Raw genomic sequence first — 27,112 nt, forward strand, 5'->3', positions numbered from 1 at the left:
AAGACAATTGTTTTAATGTGCATCTTTTATAGGAAATATTATGAATCCCTGAGTCATACAGTATTTTTTTATATATATATATATGTTTATTTTGTACCACAAAGTCAGATTCTGTATTAAAAAAAAAGAAAAAAAAGAAAAAGAAACCCACAACCATTGATATTGCTTTTGCCAAGAGGAGGTGCAGGAGCTGAGGCTTTTCAAATCCCAAACTCCTGATCTGACGCAGAATTATTCTCCCTGCCTATGTTTGCCATATGATGACGTAACATGACCTTGCCCTTTATCCAGATGTCTACCAACCAACAAAGTCAGTTTAACTCTTTCCAGATTTAGAGTAACAATACTTTGTTGTTGGGTGGAAATAGCGTATCAAATTTGCCATAGCCACACATACCTATGCCCATTAGAATAATATATATTTTTTTTATTTTAAAGTCAACAAAAATCCACCCTACCTTAAAAATAAATAAATAAATGACACCCTGCAAGTTCCACCTCCACCCCTCAGCTTTAGGACCTGGCAGCGTACTCTGTGTGATATCTCCTGGAGGGGAGGGTGAAGAGATCAACGCGCATGCGCGTCAGTTGCCTGCTCTGATCAGAAGCTCGCCGGGACGGGATGGAATGTTACAATGTAACAACAGCAGAACCTTTGTATCTCTTTAAAGGAGCCGCTCTCTCCCTGTGAGCGAGGAAGTGCCAGTAAGGAACTCACTATCCAAAAAAAAAACCTCCCCACCTCCAAGCAAAGGCTGCCTGCGAAGAGAAGGGAGAGGGGTTTGCGAGGCAGATCACAAGGAAATAGGAGCAGGAAACTTTGTGGGTATAATAGAGGGATGTCTGGACAGGGTGCTGCTTGTTCCTGAAGGTATTATGGAGTGCGGCTGCTCAGAGGTATCTGGATACAAAGTTTGGGATGTGATGGCTTGAACGTGCTTTTCTGGACAAAAGCGAAAAGGGAAAAAAGTTTGCTCCCTGCGCCTTTTTTATATATATATTTTTTGTATTTATTATTAAATAGGGGTTTATTTTGCTGGTAGTTGTTCTATGCACCAGCTGGTGGCCAGTGGAGAGGGCACTTGTGTTCTTCTGGTTCCTGGGTCACTATGGCCAAAGTGATTGAAAAAAAGAACCACTGGACTAGTAGGGTCCATCAGTGTGCCTTGAGCAGGACCTCCGATGGGGATCTCAACCTACCACTGCTAGGTGGAGCGGAGTATGGAGAGTTTCTCTATCTGGGGGAGGTGGATGAAACGTTGTTCTCCTGCGATGGGAAGCTGGCTGAGGGGGAACTACTGTTGGAGGTAGCCGGGTTTGCAGTGTCGGGGTTACCGAGGTATGACGTGCTGGATATGGTCAGGAATTGCAAGGAGCCCGTCCTGGTGAGAGCTGTCAGACAAGGTGAGTCTATTAATGGGAGGAGGGTCACTAACCGGGGAACCACTGGGGGATGGTCCTTCACTGTGCAACCACCTGGTGGGACTGTATTCTGTATACATAGGCAGAATATGGAACTAATGTACTATGTTATGATACAATAATAAAATAGCCTCTGACGTCACATCATGTTTTACGTATAATCGTAATTAAGAAATGTAATTAACCCCTTAAGGACACATGACATGTGTGACATGTCATGATTCCCTTTTATTCCAGAAGTTTGGTCCTTAAGGGGTTATACAATTAAATCATGAACTGTGTGTGTATATTCATACTCCACATTTACTGATGTACTTATCTATTATTTTCATAGCTTATAAATATGATATGGAAAAGATTAAATCTCTTTTTCACAGTGTCCCATTATCATATATGTTGAAGTGTCCTCCATTTGAAACCTGTACATGTTCAAAATAATCAGCTGACAAGAATAGGGACTTTTTTTTTATAACCTATTGAGTGCCAGAGGGCTAGCAACATATTGCTCTGCAATGTTTTGTACATCTTTTAGGCAATGCGATGTGTTTCTAAAGGGCCCTGAACTATACCTTAGGCACTCCAGATGTTTTGGACTACACCTCCCATGATGCTTTACCAGCATTACAGGTGTAAGAGAATTATGGGGGATGTAGTCCCACAACATTTGGAGTGCCGAAGGTCCCCTATCCTTGTGTATTCACCCAATTTGTGATAGTGGGGTATTTCAAATAATATGCTTATGGCAGCACCCCCATCAAAAGTCATAAACACTTGACCAATGATGGCAATGGTTGGCAGGCAGTTGATGATCAGCCATCCTTAGTAATAGCCATCACAGCACTAGGCCAAGTTTTCTTGAGGTAAACAATGAAACAAGAGCTACCTGGAGTACCTACCATATACAGCTATAACGCAATATGATAACTGGAGTTTGTATAGAGAGTGAAACTAGGAACATTTTATTTATTAATTTCAAATTTAAGAAAATACTATTTTAAACAAAGTTGGCTAATGTGGGCCAGAAATGGTTGGCTGGTTAAGCATGATATGAGTTGCATTCCACAACTGTTGTTTTGTCAAGTATTGCCCATTTCTGGTCAGAATATAAAATGTGTCACAGTGTCCCTAATATAGGGGATGAATGAACAGAAAGGACCTGATTAGCATCTTGGATTACACAGAGATGTTTGGGGTCATTACAGCTATTTACATTTTCATGGTGATGGTACTATGCGTCTCTGCTAAGTATATTTGAGCAAATGAACATGGCATGTCCTTTATTACCTAAAGTGCTTGCAGTCCATGTAAACACACCTGATGTTGCCTGGATCTTACACAAGAAGCCCAGTGCTAGCAGTCAGTCTGCCAATCATTGGGCTAGGAGAGATTGCATTGCCTTCAATGACCCTGTAGGCCTGCAGTGTTCAAAATTACCCCTGGAAAAAAGTTGCGTTTGATTACTCTAAGTATGTATCTCTACAGAGTGCTGCAGGTGTTAGGTTAAACAAGGACTCTAATATATTTATTTGACATTGGTTTCAATGCCATTTGTACACATCAACTTTCTAATAAAAAAAAAATAAAAAAAATTATATATATGCATATTGAAATACCTAGCACAAATAGTATAACAGCTGTTATTCTAGCAATATGAAGAAATTATTCATCATTTAAAAGGCCATTTTCTGCTGCTTTTTATGTTACAGTAGGCCTTTCATATTTTTTTCCCCCTTTTTTATTTTATTTAGTCATTACCTACAAATTCATCTATTACTATTATGTTGTTTAATGTAAATAAAATAACTAAACCATAACTCTTAATTAGTGGAGATGGAGGGTAAATGTTTCTTGTGTAAATATTTGCACTTCAAACTGCACAGGTAACTCCCTTTTAAGACAATTCGCCCAGGTTAGCAGGTTAGGTGACTCAGACTGGTCACTAGATAGAGATCTTTTGGCCTTCCAGCAAACAGAGTTAAACTATCCTCTTTTTTATTATTTATTTATTTTAAGCATTTTATTTTACCTTAGATCTCGTACTATTGTGGCAGTAAAAGCTTTAATTTTTCTGTTTGTAATTACTCTAAAATTTATTTTCTATAAAAAAAAATGTTTTAAATCACACACACACACTCTCTCTCTCTCTCTCTCTCTCTCTCTCATTTGTCCTGGCTTTTATGATACAGCTCCCAGTTGTGCCCCATTCCTAATCAGGATGGGAGAAGGTATGTCCCCCCATTCTCATAAGAGGGGTGTCAGTGATCATGAACACCGAGCCAACACGTGCAATTTGCCAATCTGGCGGCTACATGTTCGCTAATGAAACGTTTGTGCATGTTAAGGATGTTCTGCCATAGCCGCATGTATGCTTAATTCTCACTCCTGCAATGCAGTTATCAGGAACACCAGAAAGATAACCTGAGATGGTGCGATAGAGGTACCAAGGCCTAAAATGACAACTTTCAACAATTCCCAGTTTAGTGAATGTTTCTTACTTAGGCTTAACTAAATTGTTACATCAAATACTTTATGTAAGGACACACAGGGCATACAGGCCAGAATAAAAGATGTGTGTGATATCAATATATGTACTTTTAATTGTGCATCATCTTCCTATCTCAAGTAGGACCTTGGGGAAAAGTTTCATTGGGCCCTACACAGATAATGCACAAGCGTATTTTTAAATTTGCATACATTTGTGGAGATTGTTTATCCTGTTTGGTATCTCCATAATATATCCTAAATGAAAAATGAAAGACCCATAAAGATGATCTTTTTTTATTGGGTTACCACAACTCTCTGTCTGGTAATAGACAAGTGTCATTGTTTTAGCCAGCCATCTCCCATCTGTTTCAGTATTACTTACAAACCTCTCATCACCACCTCTTTAAGTGAGTTGTCTAATCACCGGGAGAGGTGGTGAATTGGACAGGCGGATAGTGTATCGAAAAAGAAAAATACAAATTGGAACATCACTATGAATACAATATTGAGCAGACTTGTTTTAAGAAATGTTTGGGAACCTTAATTTAAAAAAAAAAAAAAGAAAAGAAAGAAAGAGTCTGTAATAATGGCACAAGACTGAATGACGTGGCCTGTCTCAGATTAATGGTATGGATCAAAAAATATTAAGCGGTATTAAGGTAGAACATTGTATCCACAAAATACAAGGCTATTGTAATAACCTGTAAGTGTTCAGGGTCTAATACCAACAGGGAGCTGCTGCAATCGTTTAATTCGAGATGGGCAGGCTTAAGCAATAAGATATCACATCCATTTTAGATGTGTATACACATTTTTAGAGAGAATTTCTGCCCAAATAACTGATTTTTGACCTTGGAAATCACTATTCTTTGATTCAGGAACTCGACTCAAGTTTAGAAACTCCCTTTCCTCTTTGCAAGGTTTTCCACAGGATGAAAAGTACTAATTAAAGGAAAAAGTGATTAAAAATATTTTTTTATGGAAGCACCCACATGATGCAAAAATGGCAATAATCTACATGTTGTTTGTTTGGAGCAGGTGATTTCACTACTACTTCTAACATCTAGCAATTAAGCAATAGGGTTAATTTGGTCACCTTTCCAATCTACACAAGAAGTGGTCCAAATGATATTACTTTAGTAATAAACTAATTTTTCTGTTTGAGTTGTTAAAGGGACACTCCACTGCCCAAATACAAAATAAAAAAATAAAAAAATCACTGTTTAGTAGATCTACCCCATTTAATTATGTATTTTGTTCATTGGGAATATATCTAAAACAAATAAATAATAAACTTGCAAAAGCTGATATTCTCTTGTGCAGCCTTTGCATGCCCTCCACTCCTAAACCTGCCCAGACCTTAGATGGCTGTCCAATTACAGACTTCCCAGTGCAGCTCAACAAGAAGTCTTTGTTGAAGTCAGCTGCATTGAGCTAACAAAACTAGGAAGTAACATTACCTGTTTTCTGCTTGAAGGCCAAGTGAGTGTAACCAGGTTAGTATATAAAAAAGTGTCAATTTCTATTGAAATCTGCACTTTTTACAAATTGAAAAAAGAAAAAAAAAGAGGAAACACTCGTCACACATAAAGCTAAAGTTGTTTAGGGGTCTGGATTGACCCTTGAAGTAACTACAAGTATATACCTGCTTGTCCAAAATCTTCTGTGGTGGTATACAAGGGGAAAAAATGGATGCACCCAGAAGCCTTAGTTGTGCAATGTGGGCCAGTGGGTTATTCACTAATGGGTGAGTTAACATGAATTGTCAGGAAAAGTGAATTTCAGATTTTAGGCCAAAAGTAACCAATTTCAGGAAAAGTAAGCTATGTTTGCAGTTTAATTAGTTTGGCTTAAAATTCAAAAGGTTTCAGTTTGGATTCTTGCTGATTCACAATTTAGTGTTAAATGTTCTGCTATCACTAACCAATGAGATTATTCTGTTGGGCTTTGATCGAATGCTTTGCAACGAAACAAGGAACGCGATTATTGTGCTGGTTGAAAGAGTCTATATTTGTGTATGGACAATTGTTTTCGCTAAGCCTAAAATAAGCAAAATGTGTGTGAGCTGTGATTTTGTAACATGTTGAGATAAATCTCTGCAGATACTCACATTTGTTTTGGAAACCCAAGTTTTGCGGTTTCACAGCATCTACTGCAGAGTTTAAAGCTTTGATGTGGCTGCCAGTGCTGTTGGTGGACTTCAAATAGGAATTCTGTTCTCCTGGAATTGCAAGGCTCCTCGTGGGGTTATTAGACCATGATTAACAATAGGTGTTCTGTGCTATCACTTAACTAAACTGTTTTATAACTGGAAGATTGGAGGAAACCGCTTCCCAGAGGAGTTTGCTGACGGCTGTGCTTTTAGTACAGTGTATATATATCTAAAAAAAGAACCAGCTCACTTATTCACTAAACAGCAGTTTCGAAGTTTACAAAATGTTTTTTTTTTTTTTTTTTTTGTAAACTCCCAACTTATTCAAATAATGGGGGTTTAGTTACAGTATATGATCATACATTGCATAAGCCTGCCACAACGTCAATGTACCCCAGCCATGTGTTAGGTGCAACTAGCCCCTGGCACAAACTGCAGATTGCTCTGTATGTCTTTCAAGCAAAAACGATGCACATACAGGTTCCTACCACCATGACCACTTCAAAAAGCAGAGGTGGTCATGGTGGTTGGAGTAAACCTTTATAATTAGACTTGATGGACTTGAGTCTCTTTTCAACCTAGATTATGATGTAACACACTCATGAGATTCATGAGTCACAATATATTGCCCAGGTAATGCAGTAGCCTATATTTACAAACCTCCAAAAAATAAAAATTTTCCTGGGACAGTCCCAATTTGCTGGCCCCTATTCTGCTGGTGTTCTGCTTTAAGAGCTATTATATCATGCATACATGTATCTGCTTCTGTTCTGATTTCTTCACTGTAATTGCTTGTTGATAAGAAGTACCACTTATCTGCTAAGCCAATGCACAGTTTGAAGTTGTGAAACCATCCCAGAGTGCATTTTTAAGATGCCCAACACTTCAGCGCTTGCACATGATGTTAGGATTTGTGAGCACATCGTATCTCTTGATTTCCGGATTACAGACTTAAGAAGATTAAAGATGGCTGCCCCCAAGCCTCAAGATACACCAAAAATATGTATTTACTTACATGTAAGGATTACAAAATAATATACATAGATTATAATACATGTAAAACTATTAATACAGTGTTGTATTTTCTGTATATTTGTGTGCTACCCCTTTTTCGATCTATACTCTCACTCTTGTGATGTTGTATAGATTTGTTTGGTTTTTTGACTATTAATACATGTAACTAATTACTCTTTTCGTTTAAGGTGATGACAATTTTAAAATAGGGGTTGCAATCATAGTATAAACTTTTTTTTTTTTAATAACAGTGTACCTCTTCAAAGGAAAAGCTAAGTTGCTCAGAATGATATAAGAGAAAATGAGCATATTTGTCTGCCCATTAATCCTCTGAATGCCAGAAATTGGTTTAACTGCCTGTCTTGAACCAAGGAGTGCCTGGATCCCTATAATTTTACTAATGTTTGGAATTCCGGTGTTTGATTCCGGCTCAGCAAGCACCCTGGCTCAGATTTGTGGGAGTGAGTGCAGTTCCACAAATACTATTCAAGAAATTGGTTTAAAGCATTTTTTTTTAAATATTACACTGACAAAGCTCTGTCACTCAAAGGGTTAAAGGGACACTCCAGACACTATAACAACTTAATCTATGAAGTTGTTGTGGTGCCAGGAGGTCCCTGGAGGCACTCTTACCTCAAGGGGTTAAACTGTTCTCCAATGTCCACATTAGACTTCTGAATTTTCAGATTCAGGAATCAAGGAGTGCCGCAGGGCAGGGGAGTTGCTGATAGTATTCAGCTGACTACTCTCAGCCCATCAGGTGTGCCCCTGCCCAGTGGTTCTCTGCGCTTTCTGAATCTGAAAATTCCAAAGCCGGATGCTACCAGAGAGAGTAGACATAGCCACCGGAGGCAACTTTGAAGTTGTTTTGGTGCCTGGAGTGTCCCTAAGAAGTCTCCTAACAGATAGGTACAGGTCTTACCTAAAACATGCAGATCAGTTTCATTAGTGTAGGCTTTATGTGCACTTTATTGTCTGTTAACACCATGCATGCCAGGATGTGTGTAATCAGTGTTGTGACTCTCGAAGGGTTAAGGCCACATTTGTAAGCACAGAGATTGTTTAGCTCCATGTGAACCAGCACATGGAAGACATTTGTTGAGCTGGAATGTGATAGACTAGATTACCCACCCTGACGGGTGAAAAGGCCAATTCATATCAGTGCTTGCAGACCAGACTTTGAACAGGAACTCACAGCAGGCCCTGAAAACAGCATGGAACAGTAAACCTGTGCCAGGAATATGCTAGGTTTGCACTAGCACAAAGGTTATTTTAATAATGCTTTTTGGAATCTGTATAATAGAAACACACCTGCAATCCAACATCTCGTAAACTTGTACAAAGTAAATCCCATAACTCCTGTATCTGTTAACAATTGAAAGTAATCAAACATACTACAACTGTAGGTCGTTAGGGCCCTAAGTTGTTGTTTTTTTTGAGGGGGGGAGGGCAAGGCCTTAGCCTAACTCAAATTACATTGAAAATTGATTTAATTAAAGACAATCGAGGACAGACCTCTTAAACTCTGACTCCTACAATGTTACTGAGATTCAGCGCCCAAGATTGCTTTGCTCTATTCCATTCAAAGGATTCTGGGAGTTGTTGATCAGAGTTTGAGATCAGAGATCTAAGAATTATTTCATTAAAGGCTTGGATTTTGGGGAGGGGAACAATCAGGCAGTTTTTTTATTTTCTTTTAAAATTAATTTATCTTTATAATAGACCCTCACTGGGTTTTATTAATTCATAAGAACATTCGCCACGCCACAAAGCTTTACATTTTTAATTTTTTAGACAAAGTTGCAGAAGAGGAAAAAATGTGTGCTGTCTTTTCAGATTAGCTGTTTTAATCTAAAAACTAAAAATTTTTGGTCAATCCCTGGCGTATTATTTGGTGATTAAACCTGTAAACTGGGATTTGTGGAGTATTAACATGATTACTGTTAATTTAAGAACAAAATGACCAAATTAGAAGAAAAGTCGCCATCACAATGATATCATATTCTTATTAGCCTTTTATCTCTTTCATTTTTATTGCTCGATTGATTTCTAGTTTAGTAAATAGCCCTCCCCCATTTTGTTGGTTGGTAGAGCTAGGCAATATTAGATTAAGCGTTTATTGGGAATGACTTCATAGCTCTGAGATGATGGATTGTACCAGTGCTGTAGAAGTCAGGAGTGGACACAGATAATGTTAGCATAACTTATTTTATATTATAAGCTATTGGATTGCTGACTTATCTCTATCTTGTTTTATGTATCACACTGATAAGGGAATCCCCTGTCATTGAGAGTAGAACGAGAACATGCATATGTCCAAAATCTATCTGCCGTTTTAGTTACATATATTTTCTATTCTGTTCATACTTTAAACATTTCTTAGATTTTTTTTTTATATGATAGCATTCACAAAATGTATGTTTGTAAATGTCACATGGAGGCAAACAATTATTATTATCCTTGGAAATGTCTTATTTATGATAGCATGTTTGTCATTTATTTTAATGTTGCTTTAAAGGAACATTGGGAATACAAATGCTTCTGTGTTCCTGTTCCTGTCTATACTGCTTCTCCCCACGCACCCTTCTCCATTAAAACAATAAAAAGTAGCTTTTTACTTGCCTGTTTCCAGCGCTGAGACTTCCTCGACTCTGGCTTACCTCTTCTCCTCCCGCGACATCATGGAGGAAGCATGGCCTTCTCCAGAATCGGTCCAATCCTTGTAGAAGAGCATTGGGGACCTGATGCGCATACGTGGCGAGTGCCACATGCACATCAGATTTTCCCATAGGAAAGCATTGAATCAATGCACACCACATTTTGCTTGTTTAAAAGGTAACATAATTCTAACAAAAATTAGACTATTGGAATGTATTTTCTTATTTGTGTAATAAGTTCACAAATATAAGTGATATATTAATATATTCTGAAAAAGGTTTGATCACTAAACAGTGGCTTGTGGACATAAACTGGGATATTCACTACAGTAAGTATTATCAGGAATTGTAAGTGAATTTTACATTTTAAGGCAACAGTAGAGCTGAACTGGAAACATAGCTGACTTGGAAAACTTAAATTTGAAATCCACTTTGAATTTTTAACAATTTTCACTTTGGTATTTATATATAAACACAGGGCTTGACACATTTTTGCTAGGAGCCAGCTAAAAAGTAAGGAGCCGTTTTTTTTTGTTTGTTTGTTTTTTTAAACTTCCAAAGCTTTATTTTTAACAACAAAAATACAATTCTTAAAGAGACACTGTATTTACCAGGACCAACACAACTTAATGTAGTGGTTCTGGTGTCTATAGTCAGTCCCAGCAGGCGTTTCAGTGTAAACAGAGAAAAGGCAGTGTTTACATTGTTTCCTAGATACACCTGTAGTAGCGGCCACTAAAGTGCTTCCTATCTGCACAGTGTGGAGCACCTACATTCAATGTCTTCACGCTGTATGGAGGAGCTGAACATTCCCCATAGAGATGCATTGATTCAGTGCATCTCTACCAAGAGATGCTGATTGGCACAGCATTTTGCAGCACCTGTACAATAGCATTGGATTGGCTGAGCTCATCAAGCTTGACGCAGGGAGAACGGCACTCGTGGGAAAAAAGGTGAGTAAAAACACAATTTCCATGCGATTGGAGGGGGTTGGTCACCAGAACATACACACACACACACACACACACTCACAAATTATTCTATTGAGCTGGGAGAGCTGAAATGGATTGGCTTTCCCTGGGTTCCAGTTGGCTGCCGACTGGGGGATAGTGGAGGTGGGCAGCTGGCTACACATATTGTAGGTGGACAGCGAGGGAGATGTGATCTTCCTACTCCCTTCCTGCTCCCTCACACACTGCTTAGTGATGCAGGGGCTGGAGTGACGTCATATTCAGACCCCAGCATTACTTAAGCATCACGCGTTGGAGCAGAGCAGGGAGATCACAGCTACCTCACCATCTACCTACAGTACACGCAGCCGTCCGCCTGCCTCGGAGGGAACGGCTCACAAATTCCAGGCGCCGTGAAACATTTCCTGCTTGCTATGGTGACCTGGCGTCTGGGATTTGTCGAGCCCTGTTATAACATCTGTATAATTTTGTTTTATCCCATTTAAAATACGCAGCTGACAAACATGAGGGACAGTCCAGACACCTAAAGCACCTTAGTTTGTTGAAGTGCTTTATATGTGCATCCTACACTTACCTCTTGTGCCAATTTATCCCACTCCCGGTAGAATGTAAGCTCGTTTGAGCAGGGCTCTCAACACCCTCTGTTTCTGTGAATCCAGCTTGCCTCACTTGTTGCAAATTCTTGTCTGGTAGTCCACCCATTACACAGTACTGCGGAATTTGTTGGAGCTTTATAAATATAATAATATATAATAATAATATGCAATTTTGATTATTGCAAGAAAACAACCAACTATAAGCCTCCTTGTTTAAAGGTTACATTCGTTTAAAGAGAGAATTAAATGTAGTAATAAAACTGTATCAACTGAAAAACTCCTATCTGTACTCTACAATGTAGAAGAAATGATGCTGGGGAGTAAAATGTATCATTTAGAAAGAAATAGCGTTGTAAAACATGCATTATTTGTTGAAACAATTTGTTTAGTTTTACAACTTTTTTTGGAGTCTGTTCGCTTAATATTGAATTTTGAATAATTAAGAGTCAGTTTGCCAAAACAGAATAGTAGAGTTATGGATTGGCACATTATGATTGCCAGTAAAAAAAATAATAAATAATTGAAGAAAAATAAAATAGTATTTTTTTTATATTCATCTATTGCTGGTAATAATGTCCCTGATAACAGGTTCTAAAAACTAATAACATAACATCTAATTTGCAAGAAACAGCTTTTATTATTTTTTTTAAACAATGCCAAAATATCAATGTATTATTTTTGGGGCATTAATCATGCATGTTTAAAACAATTCTTGCATCTAAATGTCATCTCAGTAATATGACATTTAAATTTCATGTTTAATGTATACATTTGAAATTATTTATATCAAGCCAGAAGAAAATATATATTATATAGATATTTTGAACACATCCTTCACAAAATGTTTCTGATCGAGGTGACGTACATTGATCCTTCCCTTTTTTTACTTTAGCCCGCAGCCTTGTTAATGCTGTGCTAAGACATACTTTGTATTATGCACACCCTGTGTCATCTCTATGCCAGTGAAACATTTATTACAATGTCTAGAGGTGCTTACAACTGTTGGAAATCTGGTTCTCCCAGTTTTAGAATCTGTCGGTATAATTTAACTGTTACATTGTGAAACACGTGTGGAGTTTTGTTTGAGCCAGACACCTTTAAAAAGAAAAGTAATTCTTACTTTTTGTACTATAACTTTTACCAACTCTATAACTACGTCCGACTCCCAAAGTCTGCTTACATTGTGAGCTGGCAGCTATTTCGAAACACAAATAATTTGGAATTGGGCAGATAATATGTAATAGATGTAGCTATAAATCTAATGAAGGTTTCGGAAAATGTTTTAATGACATCTAAAGCATCCTAATCTCAGTCTCTCACTGGGAATAAGAGACATGCTGTGTCTGCCAGCATCTAAACTGAAGGACTTTTCATTTTGAAGTTCTAAAGAAGCCAAGTTTATAGTGGTTCTAGAAATTCAAACGATTTAACTAGGGTAACAAGTACACTGACATGTTGTTATAATTAATCAGCTTATTGATACTCCATGTATTAACATCTAAATGATGAAATGCTAGATTTTATTTGCCATGGGTCAACCCCTCCATTTTTATGAGAGGAACTGGAGATCTACTGGAGGTGGTGCACTTACCACTGACCTATTTTGGTAAGGGTTCTTAAAGGGACACTCCAGACACCCAGACCACTTCTGCCCATTGGAGTGGTCTGAGTGCCAACTCCCAACAACCTTAACCCTGCAAGTGTAATTATTGCATTTTTTATAAACTGCAATAATTGCCTTGCAGGGTTAAGTCTTCCTCTAGTGACTGTCTATCAGACAGCCACTATAGGGACTTCCGGGTTCTTAAAACCTGAAAAGTGTTTTAAACTACGCTGGACGTCCTCACGCTATGCATGTGGACCTCCAGCGTTGCCGGAATGCCGGAAGGTCTAATGCAGAGCGTGGTCGGAACCTGCCCCTGCCCCGAGGGACATCTGTGCTGGATTCAGGTAAGTCACTGCAGTGGTTTTAACCCCTTCAGCAACATGGGATGGGGGGTGGGAGGGAGAGGGGCACTGACCCTGCGCCGAGGGTCAACCTGCAGTGCCAGGAAGACAGATATGTTTTCCTGGCACTGGAGAGTCCCTTTAACCCCTTAAGGACCAAACTTCTGGAATAAAAGGGAATCATGACGTGTCACACACGTCATGTGTCCTTAAGGGGTTAAAGGATCTAGTTAAGGCAAGTTGGAAGAGATTTGTCATAGTTTCTTGTACTAAAACGTTTTGCAAAGTTATCACCAATGGAATGGTTGCCCGGCTGTTAAAAATTTGCAGTGCTATTTATATTCTATTCTGACACTTAGAGTTGTGGGGCATTTTTTTATCAGGTGACTAAATTCATATTATACATGCAAGCTTACTAGAAATATTTTGATCACCTATAGTTCCTTATCTTGGTTAGTCATTTGTAATAAATCACATCTAATGCTAGATTTAGATAACGTGTAGCCTACACAATGTAAAAGTGCAATACACATATTATTTCTAGTTGTTATTATGGGGCTTTGGTTATTTAAAAGGTACACTCCACTGCCCAAACCCAAAAGAAAATAATCACTGTTTAGTAGATATATCCCTACTGAAAACGTGCATTTAATAATACATTTTTGTATTGGAGGGTATATCTAAAACAGCTTGTAAAAAGATGCAGATCTCTTGTTTTGAAGCCTTTGCAAGCCCTCTCCTTCTAACTCCGCCCAGACTTTCTGTGGCTGTCCAATCGCAGACTTCCCAATGCAGCTCAATGTGAAGTCTTTGCAAGGCAGGTGCTCTAAGCAATTGCTGCCTTTTGTGTTTAGTTCCACTGAGCAAACCAGGAAGTAACAGGACTGATTGACTGACAGTTGGGAGGGTGTCACTAGGTTATTGTATAAAAGTGCTATTTTTTATTTGAATCTTCACTTTATGTAAAATGTATAAAGAGGACACATTTTTCTCACATAAAGCACTTTAGCAAACTAAAGTGCTCTAGGGATCTGGAGTGTCCCTTTAAGTGTATTGTAGTTAGTTAAATATCCAAGTTGGAGGATTTGTCCAATTCAGCTATTGTGGCCTACGTTTTACACGTTGGCTATAAACAGAAGAGCACTTCCTGTTAAATAAATAAACCCATACGTTAGAAATAGATGGAAAAACCTGTTGGGTTTAATTTAAAATGCATAAAGAAGGAAATAATGTATTATGCAGGGCATCTCTTTTTCCTTACTTCATTTTCTTTCTGCAATGTGTAATGTTTACTTATTACAGGGCTACAACCCTCAGTAAAGAAATATAGGTGTTCCAGAAACTATGGTGGATTTGGTGACTTTACTTAAAACAGATCTGTCTATTCAACAGAATAGTATAGAATCTGCATATAATTTCCAAAGAGAAAATGCTTTTTTAAAAAAGTATAAAATATAATAAAAAAAAAAAAAAAGCATTGTAGTTGTCTGTCTGTCATGGCACTTGCAAAATATTGAATAGGTGAGATCACTGAAAATGCTGCTTCTTCAAAACATGGTGTAGAGGCAGTGTCCCCACTACAAGGGAAGGAGTCCTGCACAAAAAGTTGTTGATACTCAGTCTTGTTACTCTCTTCCCATTTACATTTTTGTTTTTCTGGGTAGAGTGCATAGGATGGTACTGGTGGTCTGGTGAGTCTAGCATTATTGTATAAACAGCCTGCGGGGGGAGCTCTGTTGAGTCAGCATCTTTAATAATGTACTCAGTCCACAGAAACTGTTATGTCTTGCAATACTGAATAATAAAAAGGTGTTCACTGATCAGCCACAACATAAAAACCACTGACAGGTGAAGTGAACAACATTGATTATATTGTTACAGTGGCATTTCTCAAGAGGTGGGATATACTATGTGGCAGGTGGAGAGTCAGGTTATGAGTTTCCTGTGTTGGAAGCAGGAAAGATCGGCGAGCGAAAAGATCTGAGTGGCTTTGGCAAGGGCCAGATAATAATGGCTAGACGACTGGGTCAGAGCATCTCCAAAACAGCAAGTCTTGTGGGGTGTTCCAAGCATTCAATGGTTAGTACCCAGCAAAAGTGGCACACGTAAGGACAACCGGTGAATTGGCTTCAGGGTAATGGGCACCCATGACCATGAAAACACAGAAGAGCCACCATAGCTCAAATTGCTGAAAAACAATGTGAGCGATGATAAAAAAGGAGTCGGAATACACAGCGATTGCATCACAGTTTGCATTTGGGGCTTTGTAGCCGCATGCCTTCCGAGCCTTCAATTTAGAGATTTTAAACAATTTAAAGGGCAGAGCAGCAGGAAGATTCTGCACTGGAACACAGTTTGGAGTTTAATAATTTGAGAATGGTTTAACTCCCTAAGGATAGCCAGGGACATCCTGGCACTATAACCTAATTTCGATTACGTTGTTATGGTGCACGAAGTGTTTCTTTTAATAAAATTGTGTTCGTTGTTGCAGAGAGAGTTAACACTGATGGCAGGTAAAAATTTTTTTGCCATTTGCAGAAATGTTAAACGAAACCAAAAAAAAAACTTTTAAAAATTAACTTGACTACATGATATGCCAGGTACTATAGTAACAATATCTAAGAATGACGAGCAGGCTTTAACCCTTCTTTAACTTCTTGGCACAAAGTTCTCTGATGACAACTGCAGACTTTAGAATCTGTTACAAATTAACGTTGATGGCATGTCAACAATTTTGACATGAGTTCCATTATCATCAGAATTTGTTAAAATAATTTCAGCCCAGCTGTTTCTTGATTTTTCTCTTTTTTATAGTAAATTACATAATTTATTTTTTAGCAGCATATTACCATTTTTCAGTTAGACTATAAAAAGTTCTCTTTAAACATGGAATAACTCAGTTTGTCATGTTTTTGAACAGTGTAAAGTCAATCTAAACTGATTTTACGTGATGTGTACTCATTAAGGGTTATTCATTAAACAGCTAACAATTCTTATATTGCAGGGTTAATGGGGAGATTTTCCGGGCACGTAAGCCAAATCTGAGAGTCCCGGCATTAAAAGAACACTATAATCACCTAAATTACTTTAGCTAAATAAAGCTGTTTTAGTGTATAGATCATTCCCCTGCAATTTCACTGCTCAATTCACTGTCATTTAGGAGTTAAATCACTTTGTTTCTATTTATGCATCCCTAGCCACACCTCCCCTGGCTATGATTGACAGAGCCTGCATGAAAAAAAAAACTGGTTTCACTTTCAAACAGATGTAATTTACCTTAAATAATTGTATCTCAATCTCTAAATTGAACTTTAATCACATACAGGAGGCTCTTGCAGGGTCTAGCAAGCTGTTAACATAGCAGGGGATAAGAAAATCTTAATTAAACAGAGCTTGCAATAAAGAAAGCCTAAATAGGGTTCTCTTTACAGGAAGTGTTTATGGAAGGCAGTGCAAGTCACATGCAGGGAGGTGTGATTAGGGTTCATAAACAAAGGGATTTAACTCCTAAATGGCAGAGGATTGAGCAGTGAGGCTGCAGGGGCATGTTCTATACACCAACACTGCTTCATTAAGCTAAAGTTGTTCAGGTGACTATAGTGTCCCTTTAATGATCTATTCTAAAGAAGCATTTGTGGGTTTATTTACAGCTTCTCAGGGTTTTCAGGAGAGGGGGAATCTCGGGGCTCCTTGTTGATTGGGCAGATTTTCAGGGTATCTATACATCATTTAGAAAAAAATATAAAATGTGGTTTTCAGGGTGAATGTGCAGACCCTCAAGAGTAAAAGATGAGGAAGAATCCAAGGGTCTCCAGTTGAGTAGGCAGAGTCTGGATGTTCCATCAACTACAGCAGACAGATACCTGGTAATTTCTGAGCATACTGTGCCAATAAATGGTTTAATTTCCAAGATGCCAGATCAGATTGCTACATTAAATACAAGTGACTAGTTAAGGCTATCTTTATCTCCTGACAAGTTCAGGATTACATGAGGACCAACCCCAAACCCACACGATTACCACGAATGATGATTCATATACAAGCTATTTACAATGAGCACTTAAGGAGGTTAATTTCAGTTCCTAAGGATATTTACATTTTCTCCATTTAAAACACAATTTATGCTTCATGTTGTGTATATTACATTTTGTGTTTGTTATATATGTAAGCGCTACGGAATCTGTTGGCGCTATATAAATGGCAATAATAATAATGTACTGTCTAACTCTTTTGTAGTTACATTTTTTTATTTTTTTTTTTAAATGTTTATCTTGGTTATCTTGTTTTTAACCATAGCAAGACTATTCCCAACTCGTTTTCTTTATGTAAGAATCTTTCCATCCATTTGCCAGTGTTCATGAAACTTTGCAAACACCGCATTTTATTGGTTATATTCTACTCCAGATGTTGACGTTAACCAAGAAGAGGCTGATGACTGTACCTAGATTTGTCCAGTCTTCTATTATACTAGTTGGCAAAGCATCATGGGAATTGTAGTTCTATCACAGCTAGAGATCATTTCTTGTACGATACTTTAACAAGACTGGAGTACATTTTCTTTATCATTTGCTGCCCTTTTTTCACCAGTTCTCATTTTGCATTTTTTTTTCTCTCTACAAGGCAAGTTCCATTCATCGAGACATTGATTAATAACACTCTGCCTGCTTCTCTGTCACTGAAACTGGTTTTGTAACGCTGTTTATATAAGCGAGAAGTAGTGCTATTCAGTCACACATACCAACTCGAGTACTCCAGTTTCCGTCAGGAGAGGATGACATTCTACCGGGCTCCAATCTAAACACTAGAGCAAGGCAGACATATTTGCATTTGCAATTTCTTTCCTGTCACCATACATTGTGACAAACGTTCTTAACCCTTTCGTTGTCACAAGGGTTAGAGAGCTGTTAAAGAAAAGAAACAGAAACATGGGAAACACTACAAATGTGTAAAGCAGCCCAAGCTCTGTATAGTAATTTAGTGATAATGACTTGGACTCTGGGAACTTGCACTGAATTATGTGGAAGTCGTGAACTGCAGTGATAACTTATTTTAATATTGTTCATTTAATTCTAAAGCAATATTCCTCAGCGTTGTACAATGGACTTTCCTCTGTGCTGCAAACGGGGCCTTGACCTGATGTAAATAAGCAGGAGGATTTCATATAATGCATAATGTTTTTGGTACATGGCTCATGGTTTCAAAGGTCTCTGGACAAAACATTAAGGGGCTTTTCTCTAACATTAGTAGCTGTTATATGTGTTCGCTTTAATTATAATGGTTACATTGTTATATTTTGAAACATGTATCATCAGTTTTTTAAATCTTTTTTTCATGTCATACGTCAGGCAAGTTCCAGGGGGAGCCATGTGGCAGCCACGACATTTCCAGTTGTGTGCCAGTCTGGCCAGGGTTAATGCCATTCGTCTGGACACCTCTGAGTCGCGGGCTGCGCGGCGTTCTGATCTTACATGTGCAAACGTGTTCTGGACTCCGCCTCTCCAGCAAGGTTGCCGGATCACTATGGCAACCTTGCTCTACCTGCAGGAGTCATTAAAGTTATAACACTCTGTAGGTTTAGGTCTTTTTTATAATAACATTTTTACAGGTCATGATTGTGGTAAACATCATCTACCCTTCGCAAATTCTCTGAATTGATGCTGGTGTCCAATAGTATTTTGGTTTCCCTATATATACTCCCCTCTTTTTGAGGATCATTGCCCTGTCGTGGTTTACTCTAGCCCGAGAGTGCTTACTGAGAAATAGTTTCTTATTTCTGACCCGACTATCCTGGTTTTCTATAACCTTGATCCCGGCTTGTTATATCGTATTCTTAGTATCCTTGATCTTGACTTTCTGCTGATTCTGTATTTAGGCCTGTCTCGGGCACACGTTAAGCCCGGCCACTTTAAGGTCCGGTATACACATCTCGCTCTTTCTTTACGTCATTTCGGGTATTGATTCCCTATATTTTGTGTGAAGGGGTTACCCTATCCTGACACATCAGATGTAGATCCCATGAATAACTGGGCCCAGAGAATTGCCTCTGGTTAGCTATATAGTGCTGCAATGTATGCCCCCTGTTCACACACACACATGCATTGATTTAATTACTCAAGCTCTGCTGTATACCATATCTCACAACCCTAAACCATAACATGCTCTATGAATTACATCATGACACCAAATCCTTGAATCCTTGTATAAAACTATATATTTTTATATCCACTAAATACTGTATCAACCCACTCCATACTGTATTAACCCTATATCTACAGCATTAACTCCAAACTAGCATTAAACCTGCACCCACTGAATTAAACCCTGCACCCAGAAAAAAACCCCCACTGAATTAAACCCTGCACCCAGAAAAAACCCACACAGTATGCTGTATTATTAATACCAACCATTGTGCATTCAGAGCCAGATTACCCATAAGGAAGCTTAGGAAGCTGCCAAGGGCTCACATAGGGGCCAGTGGCTGTGAGGGTGTCAGGCTCTTACCTGAGTTGGGAGTCTGTAGCGCAGATAGGATGCTCACCCTTGCAAATAGCCAGAGGCCAAGGTGGTCAGGTAAGAATTCACCTCGCCTGTGGATCTGTGCCCGGGGGCTGTGGAGGATGAAGTTCCAAAACGCAGCACAGGCAAGGACTCAAACAGCAGGATAGTCAAGGGATAGCTGAGGTCAAAGGATGCCAGAGGACAGGAACAACGAGGAATAGCCGAAGTCAAGGGATGCCAGAGGTCAGAGTAAACTATGCCAGGAGCCGGGGTCAATATGAAGCAGATAATCAATAGACAGGAACACTGGTACGGAACACACACAACAGGATCAAAGACTTGATCCAGATCACAGGGCCAGGCTGAGTTTATATACCCTGCTGATATTTGATCAGGGTCAGGTGAAGCACAGCAGTAGTCAAGGTACAGCCCCCAGTGATGTAGACAAGCCAGGAAGAACAGGACCGGAATGGCTTAAAGATGAACAAAGCTGCTGTGGCTCAGTGGAAGAAAGCAGACCCAGGACCGCCAAGTTTCCAGGTTCAAATCCTGACAGAGGGGGGTATCCCTGACACCAACCTCAGTTTCCCCTCGCACAGGCAACACTCATAGAACTGAGGCCAGGCCTATACGAGGGGGCTCAATCTGTAATCATGCCTAGATATGGCTCCTTTAATATGGCTCGGGTGAATTGAAGGATATATTTTTCTCTCAATAGTACAGGGGACAGGGGGACAGCCCAAAACAGCTCCAGTCGTATCAGAATCCCACTCGGGTCTCCAGTACAGTCCGGCCCCGACTTGCAAGAGTGCTCATGCTTATACGGTAGTGTTTACTAAATTCAGACTTGGCAGAAATTAACATTAACACTGAGCTGCAACTCTTGTCAGCAATAGATGTGAGCAGGAACTGCCTTCTCTCACCATTGTTCATTCTTGTAGTACCATAACCACTCCAGCTTGATATAATGGTTGTGAAGCCACAAATCTTTGTTTGCCCTGTCCTCTTGTGAAGCTATACAATTTACTTTGTGTAGTATAAAATGTTAGGTGTTTGTAGCTCGACCCTCTGGTTTCTGACCTCATTTTAATTTTTTTTTCTCTTTCGGCTATCCAAATATTTTTATAGTATTAATATATAGGGACAGAAAGGGGGATTTTGACACGGAGCAGATCCCTAGCAATAAGCTATCCGTCTTTTGAAGCTTTTAGAGAAAACCCAGAATGATCTTCATTATAATCGTGGTTAGAGGAAGCAGAACCGTTAGTTGATCTATGTCTTAAATAATCATTTTGCAAGCACGAAGCAGTCACTCAATTAATTGCTCACTGTGGACCTGCTCCCAATTATCTCTGAGTGATCGGTCAGCTATAGGAAAGATCATATATCTTCAATGCATTAATAGTCAAACCATTACGTTTTCTAAATGTGTGTCTATGTATAGGGTTTTTCTTTCTTTCTTTTTTTCCTTTCCTTTCCTTTCTTTTTTAATATTTGGTCTTAAAATTATGCACATACAGATGTACTGTGGAAACGTACAAGTAAGAAAATACATTTAACCGTTATATTAATTTGCTGGAATATTCGTGTGTGTGTGTGTGTGTGTGTGTGTGTGTGGGTATAATATACAATTTTTTTTTATATATATACAACCATAGTTAAATTTTTAAAATTGATAATTAGTAATTACATAATATAATGCATTATTTTTGTTTACCAGGACAACCCTTAAACCTGGAGTCTTATTTGTTCTTTGTTCTGAATAATGTCTCAATTTCATTTACTGCAAACATTAGAACTGATTTCTATGAGTGGTGTTAACAAATTATATTTGGTTAAAATACATGTTTTCCACTTTTTCATTCCTAATGCAAAGTCGGAGACATGATCTCAGTGCAGTCTACCAACTTTGCCTCCAGGTAAACTGGTGACTCATAGGTTAAAGACCTTTTACATAAAAAAAACTATGACAATGCACTGGCCCCAGAACCATTTAAACACTTTTAAACTCTTTATTTCAAATTTAGTTTCCTTGATAGCCTTGAACACTATCAATGAGATGTAAAACTGGCAGGCCAGGCTTAGTGCGTGCACTGTTATTAGCAAAGTGATGGTTGTGCAGTAAAGTTCCTTGCTTGAGTCGAAATGTGTTTTTAAATTAAATTGGTATAATGGACCTAGTTGGTGCCCAGAAAAAAAAAAAAATAATAATAAAAAAAAAAAAAAATATATATATATATATATATATATATATATATATATATATATAAAGAGAGAGATATTAAATAAATGTATAGATATATCAATTACATAACATTTTATGTAAGGAGGAGATCACTTTTGTTTTCCTGGTGTCAATATATATTAAGAATATATTCAATGTAGAAAATGCCCAGGACTTGGAAATTTTGTGGACCTACCAATAATTATACAATGGAAAAACTAGTAACGAGATGGGCTGAATCGAAGTCCTAATGCAATTCAGAATTCTATAAAGGGGTAACTCACGGCTTTTATTTAGTGTAGTTTGTATTGTATGTTTTTTTTTTATATTGTCGTCATGTTATATTGTTTTTAATGCTTTTAGCCCCCAAACACAAAGTGATTGTAATAAGGACAACTATGAAATGGGGGTCTACTATCTTCAATAGTAGTGACGTAATATTGTCTTATTCGTTTGTGTTCCTTTTGTATGGTTTGTTAAGATTAAAGCCAATAAAAATTATAAATAGAAAAATAGGAAAAAAATATAATTTTGTACGCATCAGCATACAGTTAATGTTTCATTTCCATTATTAGCCCTTTTTTTAAAGACAACGAGGCTGAAACATTAACTGTATGCATATGTCTGGTTAAAATAAAGCAATTATTTTGTTTATTTTGAAATCCTATCCACCTGTACATCTGCTCACTATTTTGATTCAATTCATTACATGGCTTGTCAAAACTCTGAAAGAGTCCCCCCAAACATAGTTTTGAACCAGAGCTCTCTCTCCATTAGTTCCACCACTCTGGCCACATATTGACTAGCTGTTACATTTCATTCTGTTTTATGTCCGAGAAATATATTTGTGAATGTATACCATAAGAGAGATGGAAATAGATGTCTTGCATTTCATTCTTGATGCTAATGTCTCGGCGTATAAATACAGACCAACATCAATAATGCAAATCATGTCAGTTTTTAACACCTAACCATTTTTGGTTTCCGTGGTATTTTTTATTTTTTTAAATCTGTTTATTTTGCTTTAGTTTTTTGCAATGTGTTTATTTTATTTATTATTACATCTTTTTGTTTGCAGTAATTTTCTGCAAAGTATATTTAAATGCATTATTTACTGTCAAATAGAGAATAACAAGATTTTGAGTTATCTTCTATATTGTGGGTGATATTATTAAAGTGAAGCAGCCCCTCCGGATGACTCAGTTCATTAATGACAGATATATGTAAACTCATTGGTCTGTAATGGAACGTTTGTGAAATGATTAAGTGTTCTACCATTTTTTTAATGGTTCCCAGGAGCCCATAACAAGGACACCTCTCAGATTATACTTCCGCTTAGCTATAACAACTCATACCAGAAATGGGCATATGTGATAGGCTGATAGCGGCCAGCTGATCTCTCAGCCAATCATTGAGCCAATCACTACCTTCCAGTGTAGAATGCATGGTCAATGAGAAGGAAACCCAAACAAGATAATTTAAAAACAATTATAGACTTATATATAACTGTTTGTATGTGATGCAGTAACTATAATGTCCTGTAATTGCTCCACTTTCAGTAAACCATCCTGACATGGAAATGTAAAGTGTCCCTGTAAATGGTCACTCCAACCAAAAACAGTGTTTTATTATAACACTATATTTGGTTGTAATAATCCTCATTTCTATGGTATTCACTACTTTAACTCCAAAAAAAAGGGGAAACTTGCCTGCGATCCTGTGCTGGGGTCGATCCATAGTATGCCGGCAACAGACTCCTGATATGCACAGAATTAATATTAGCCAACCTTGGAACTCTCTCTTTCCGGACTGGCTAATGACTCTGCTAGAGATACAGGTACACCTCCAGTAGCAACATTTTTTGTTTTTTGTCCTTATCTTCTATTTTTCTTTTTTATCTGAGATAAAAGGTGGCTGAGGTGGCTGCACTTCTCCATTCCTCTCGCCCCACCACTTGCCCACTTGATCCTGTCCCATCTCACCTCATCAGATCTCTCTCCCCTTGTCTTGTGCCTATCCTAACACACATCTTTAACTGCTCTCTCTCTTCTGGCACTGTTCCTGCTGACCTTAAACATGCCACTGTAATACCTATCCTGAAAAAACCATCTCTTGACCCGTCCTCCCCCTCGAACTATCGTCCCATATCCCTGCTCCCTTACTCATCAAAGCTTTTGGAAAGACTTGTCTTTACCCGTGTGCCCTCTCCACTCTACTGAGACCGCTCTTATCAAAGTGACTAATGACCTAATCTCCGCTAAATCCAAAGGTCACTACTCCATATTAATTCTCCTTGACCTCTCTGCTGCCTTTGACACAGTTGATCATTCTCTCCTCCTTCAAACTCTTCAATCACTCGGTCTCTGTGACTCTGTCCTCTCTTGGTTTTCCTCCTATCTCTCCCAACGCTCATTTAGTGTCTCCTTTTCCAAGGATACCTCCTCCCCTCGCCCTGTCTCGGTTGGAGTTCCCCAAGGCTCTGTCCTTGGTCCCCTTCTATTTTCTCTTTATACTGCCTCTCTTGGAAAACTTATTGCCTCTTTTGGATTCAACTACCACCTGTACGCTGATGACACTCAGATATACCTCTCCTCACCGGACCTCTCCCCGGCCGTCCTGCAACGTGTCACTGCTTGCCTCTCTTCCATCTCTGACTGGATGTCGTCACGCTTTCTCAAACTTAACCTCTCTAAAACTGAACTCCTTGTCTTTCCTCCTCCTAATACTGATCCTCCTCTCTCACTCTCCCTTCAAGTCAGTGATATCCACATAAGTCTATCCCTACAAGCGCGCTGTCTTGGCGTCATACTTGACTCTGGTCTCACCTTTGAGTCTCACATCCAGTTTGTTGCCAAGTCCTGTAGGTTCCAACTCAAAAACATAGCCCGCATCCGCCCCTTTCTTACGCAAGATGCTACCAAGGAGCTTGTCCATGCTCTAGTAATTTCCCGCATGGATTACTGTAACCCTCTCCTGATTGGTCTCCCCAAAAGTCGTACTGCCCCGCTACAGTCTGTAATGAATGCTGCAGCTAGACTGATTTTCCTATCCAGTCGGTCCTCTCACACCTCGCCCCTCTGCCAGTCCTTACATTGGCTCCCTGTATCCTATAGGAGTCAATTCAAAGTGCTAACCCATACATTTAAAGCACTGAACAATTCCAGCCCCTCTTATATCTCTTCACTGATCCAGAGGTATGCCCCTCCTCGGACCCTCCGCTCTGCCCGCGACCACCTCCTGACCGCTGCTCGCACCCGTACGGCCAACTCACGCTTGCAGGACTTCTCACGGGCGGCTCCTCTCCTATGGAATAACTTGCCTACTGCCATCAGACTCTCCCCTAGTCTTCAATCATTTAAGAAGGGCCTTAAATCCCATCTCTTCAGGAAAGCGTATGGCCTCCCAGAGTAATCTCTCCCTTACATACCTGTCCCTATGGGATAGTGCTTTGCTCTCTCCTCCAGCTCTGCTTCACTCCTACTTGATATTTCCTATCCTAATGTTTCTAATACCCCACCTCCTATAGACTGTAAGCTCATTTGAGCAGGGTCCTCTTCAACCTATTATTCCTGTAAGTTTTCTTGTAATTGTCTTATTTATTGTTACATCCCCCCCTCTCAAAATATTGTAAAGCGCTACGGAATCTGTTGGCGCTATATAAATGGCAATAATAATAATAATAATAATAATAAGGAAATTAACATGAAATGAAAACAATGTCTGCTGTTTGTGGTGATGATGTACAACTTTTTGTTCTGTTTTTTCCGATATTGTAAGCTAGTGGAGAACAGACCTTTTTTGCCTGTGGAAAATGTAATAATTTAGAACCTAACAGATCAAAATGGAATGTAACATTACACCCTGGAATGCAGACGTATTTTATTTTTTTGTGCATTAGAGTAAATCTTGACCTTAAACTACGGATACAAGCATCAGGGTAAAGGAAATATTGCTGTTGAGCATGTTATATTTACAGGAAAGTGATGTTTTTTGCCAAATAGAATAAATATGTGACTTAGAAGAAGGTTTTATTTTGGAAGGAAATGAGGACATTCTTCTGTATGGTGTTGTCTTAACTCTCTGGTTCGTAAAAATACATTGAACAAGTAAATGCTGCACGAGACTACAGTATGTATATAAGATTCATAATATTAACATATTGAGAACGTTTATATATAAATGTGACACATCTGTATTTACTTCACAATATGTTGCATAGCATGGAGTAGAACAGGCATAGGCAACCTTCGGCACTCCAGATGTTTTGGATTGCACCTCCCATGATGCTTTGCCAGCATTATGGGTGTAAGAGCATTATGGGAGATGTAGTCCAAAACATCTGGAGTGCCAAAGGTTGCCTACCCCTGGAGTAGAAAAATGAGAATACATTTTACAATATGTATATACATGTATAATCACACATAAATCTGCTGCCTTCATAAGTGATTAAATATGTAGCATCAACTGGGTGTTTAGTTATTAAGTAATTTGAGATTTATTGGTATTCAAAGTGAATTTAAAATATAAGGACAAAGTAGCCAAACTAGAAATTTCTTCTTCGTCAGCTATGCTTCCAGTTCGGCTAATTTGTCCTTTGTTGCTGAGACTCTTATGCCAATGCAAACCAGCCACTTATGACCTGCTCATTAACAGGACCATACAAAGAACAAAAGGTCATCCACTGAGACTTAGAAGGGAAATAAAGAGATTTCACCAACAGCAGAGAAAAAAATATATGAAATGTATAGATGGGTTGTTTTTAGCAAATTAAACAGCTGCATTTAACCCCTTAAGGACACATGACATGTGTGACATGTCATGATTCCCTTTTATTCCAGAAGTTTGGTCCTTAAGGGGTTAATAACTATCTGTATTATGTGTTTGTTTTTGGCAAAGGAGTACATTGTTGATCTGAGACATTTGAGCAGGTGTTTTAGGCTTGTTTTGGATAAATTGCAGAAATTCAGATTGACCTGGGCCTTTTGTAACTTGCTTTATTATGTATGTTTAGTCCTGCTCTGTACTATAAACTGCAACAATAAAACATCGTCACACATTATAACAATATGTGTGACGATATGTGTAGCAGTCATCATTCACTGGCTTTCGGTTTCTTTATAGAATGGTGTGTTATAGACCTCAATATA

At 38.5% G+C, this 27,112-nt stretch overlaps 1 protein-coding gene across 14 annotated transcripts in view; it reads left to right on the plus strand.

Annotated features, from left to right (window-relative positions):
- The first annotated feature begins 1,029 nt into the window (after nucleotides 1-1,029).
- Nucleotides 1,030-27,112, plus strand: part of MAGI1 (membrane associated guanylate kinase, WW and PDZ domain containing 1) — a 468,514-nt gene continuing 442,431 nt past the window's right edge. For all 14 annotated transcript variants that reach the window (XM_063426812.1, XM_063426813.1, XM_063426817.1 and 11 more), the window contains exon 1: nucleotides 1,030-1,404. In XM_063426812.1, coding sequence (XP_063282882.1) covers nucleotides 1,110-1,404 — 295 coding nt within the window. In that variant the 5' untranslated portion in view covers nucleotides 1,030-1,109. The remainder of the gene's footprint in view (nucleotides 1,405-27,112) is intronic.

Source organism: Pelobates fuscus, chromosome 7 (genome assembly GCF_036172605.1).
Source record: "Pelobates fuscus isolate aPelFus1 chromosome 7, aPelFus1.pri, whole genome shotgun sequence".
Lineage (NCBI taxonomy): Eukaryota > Metazoa > Chordata > Amphibia > Anura > Pelobatidae > Pelobates > Pelobates fuscus.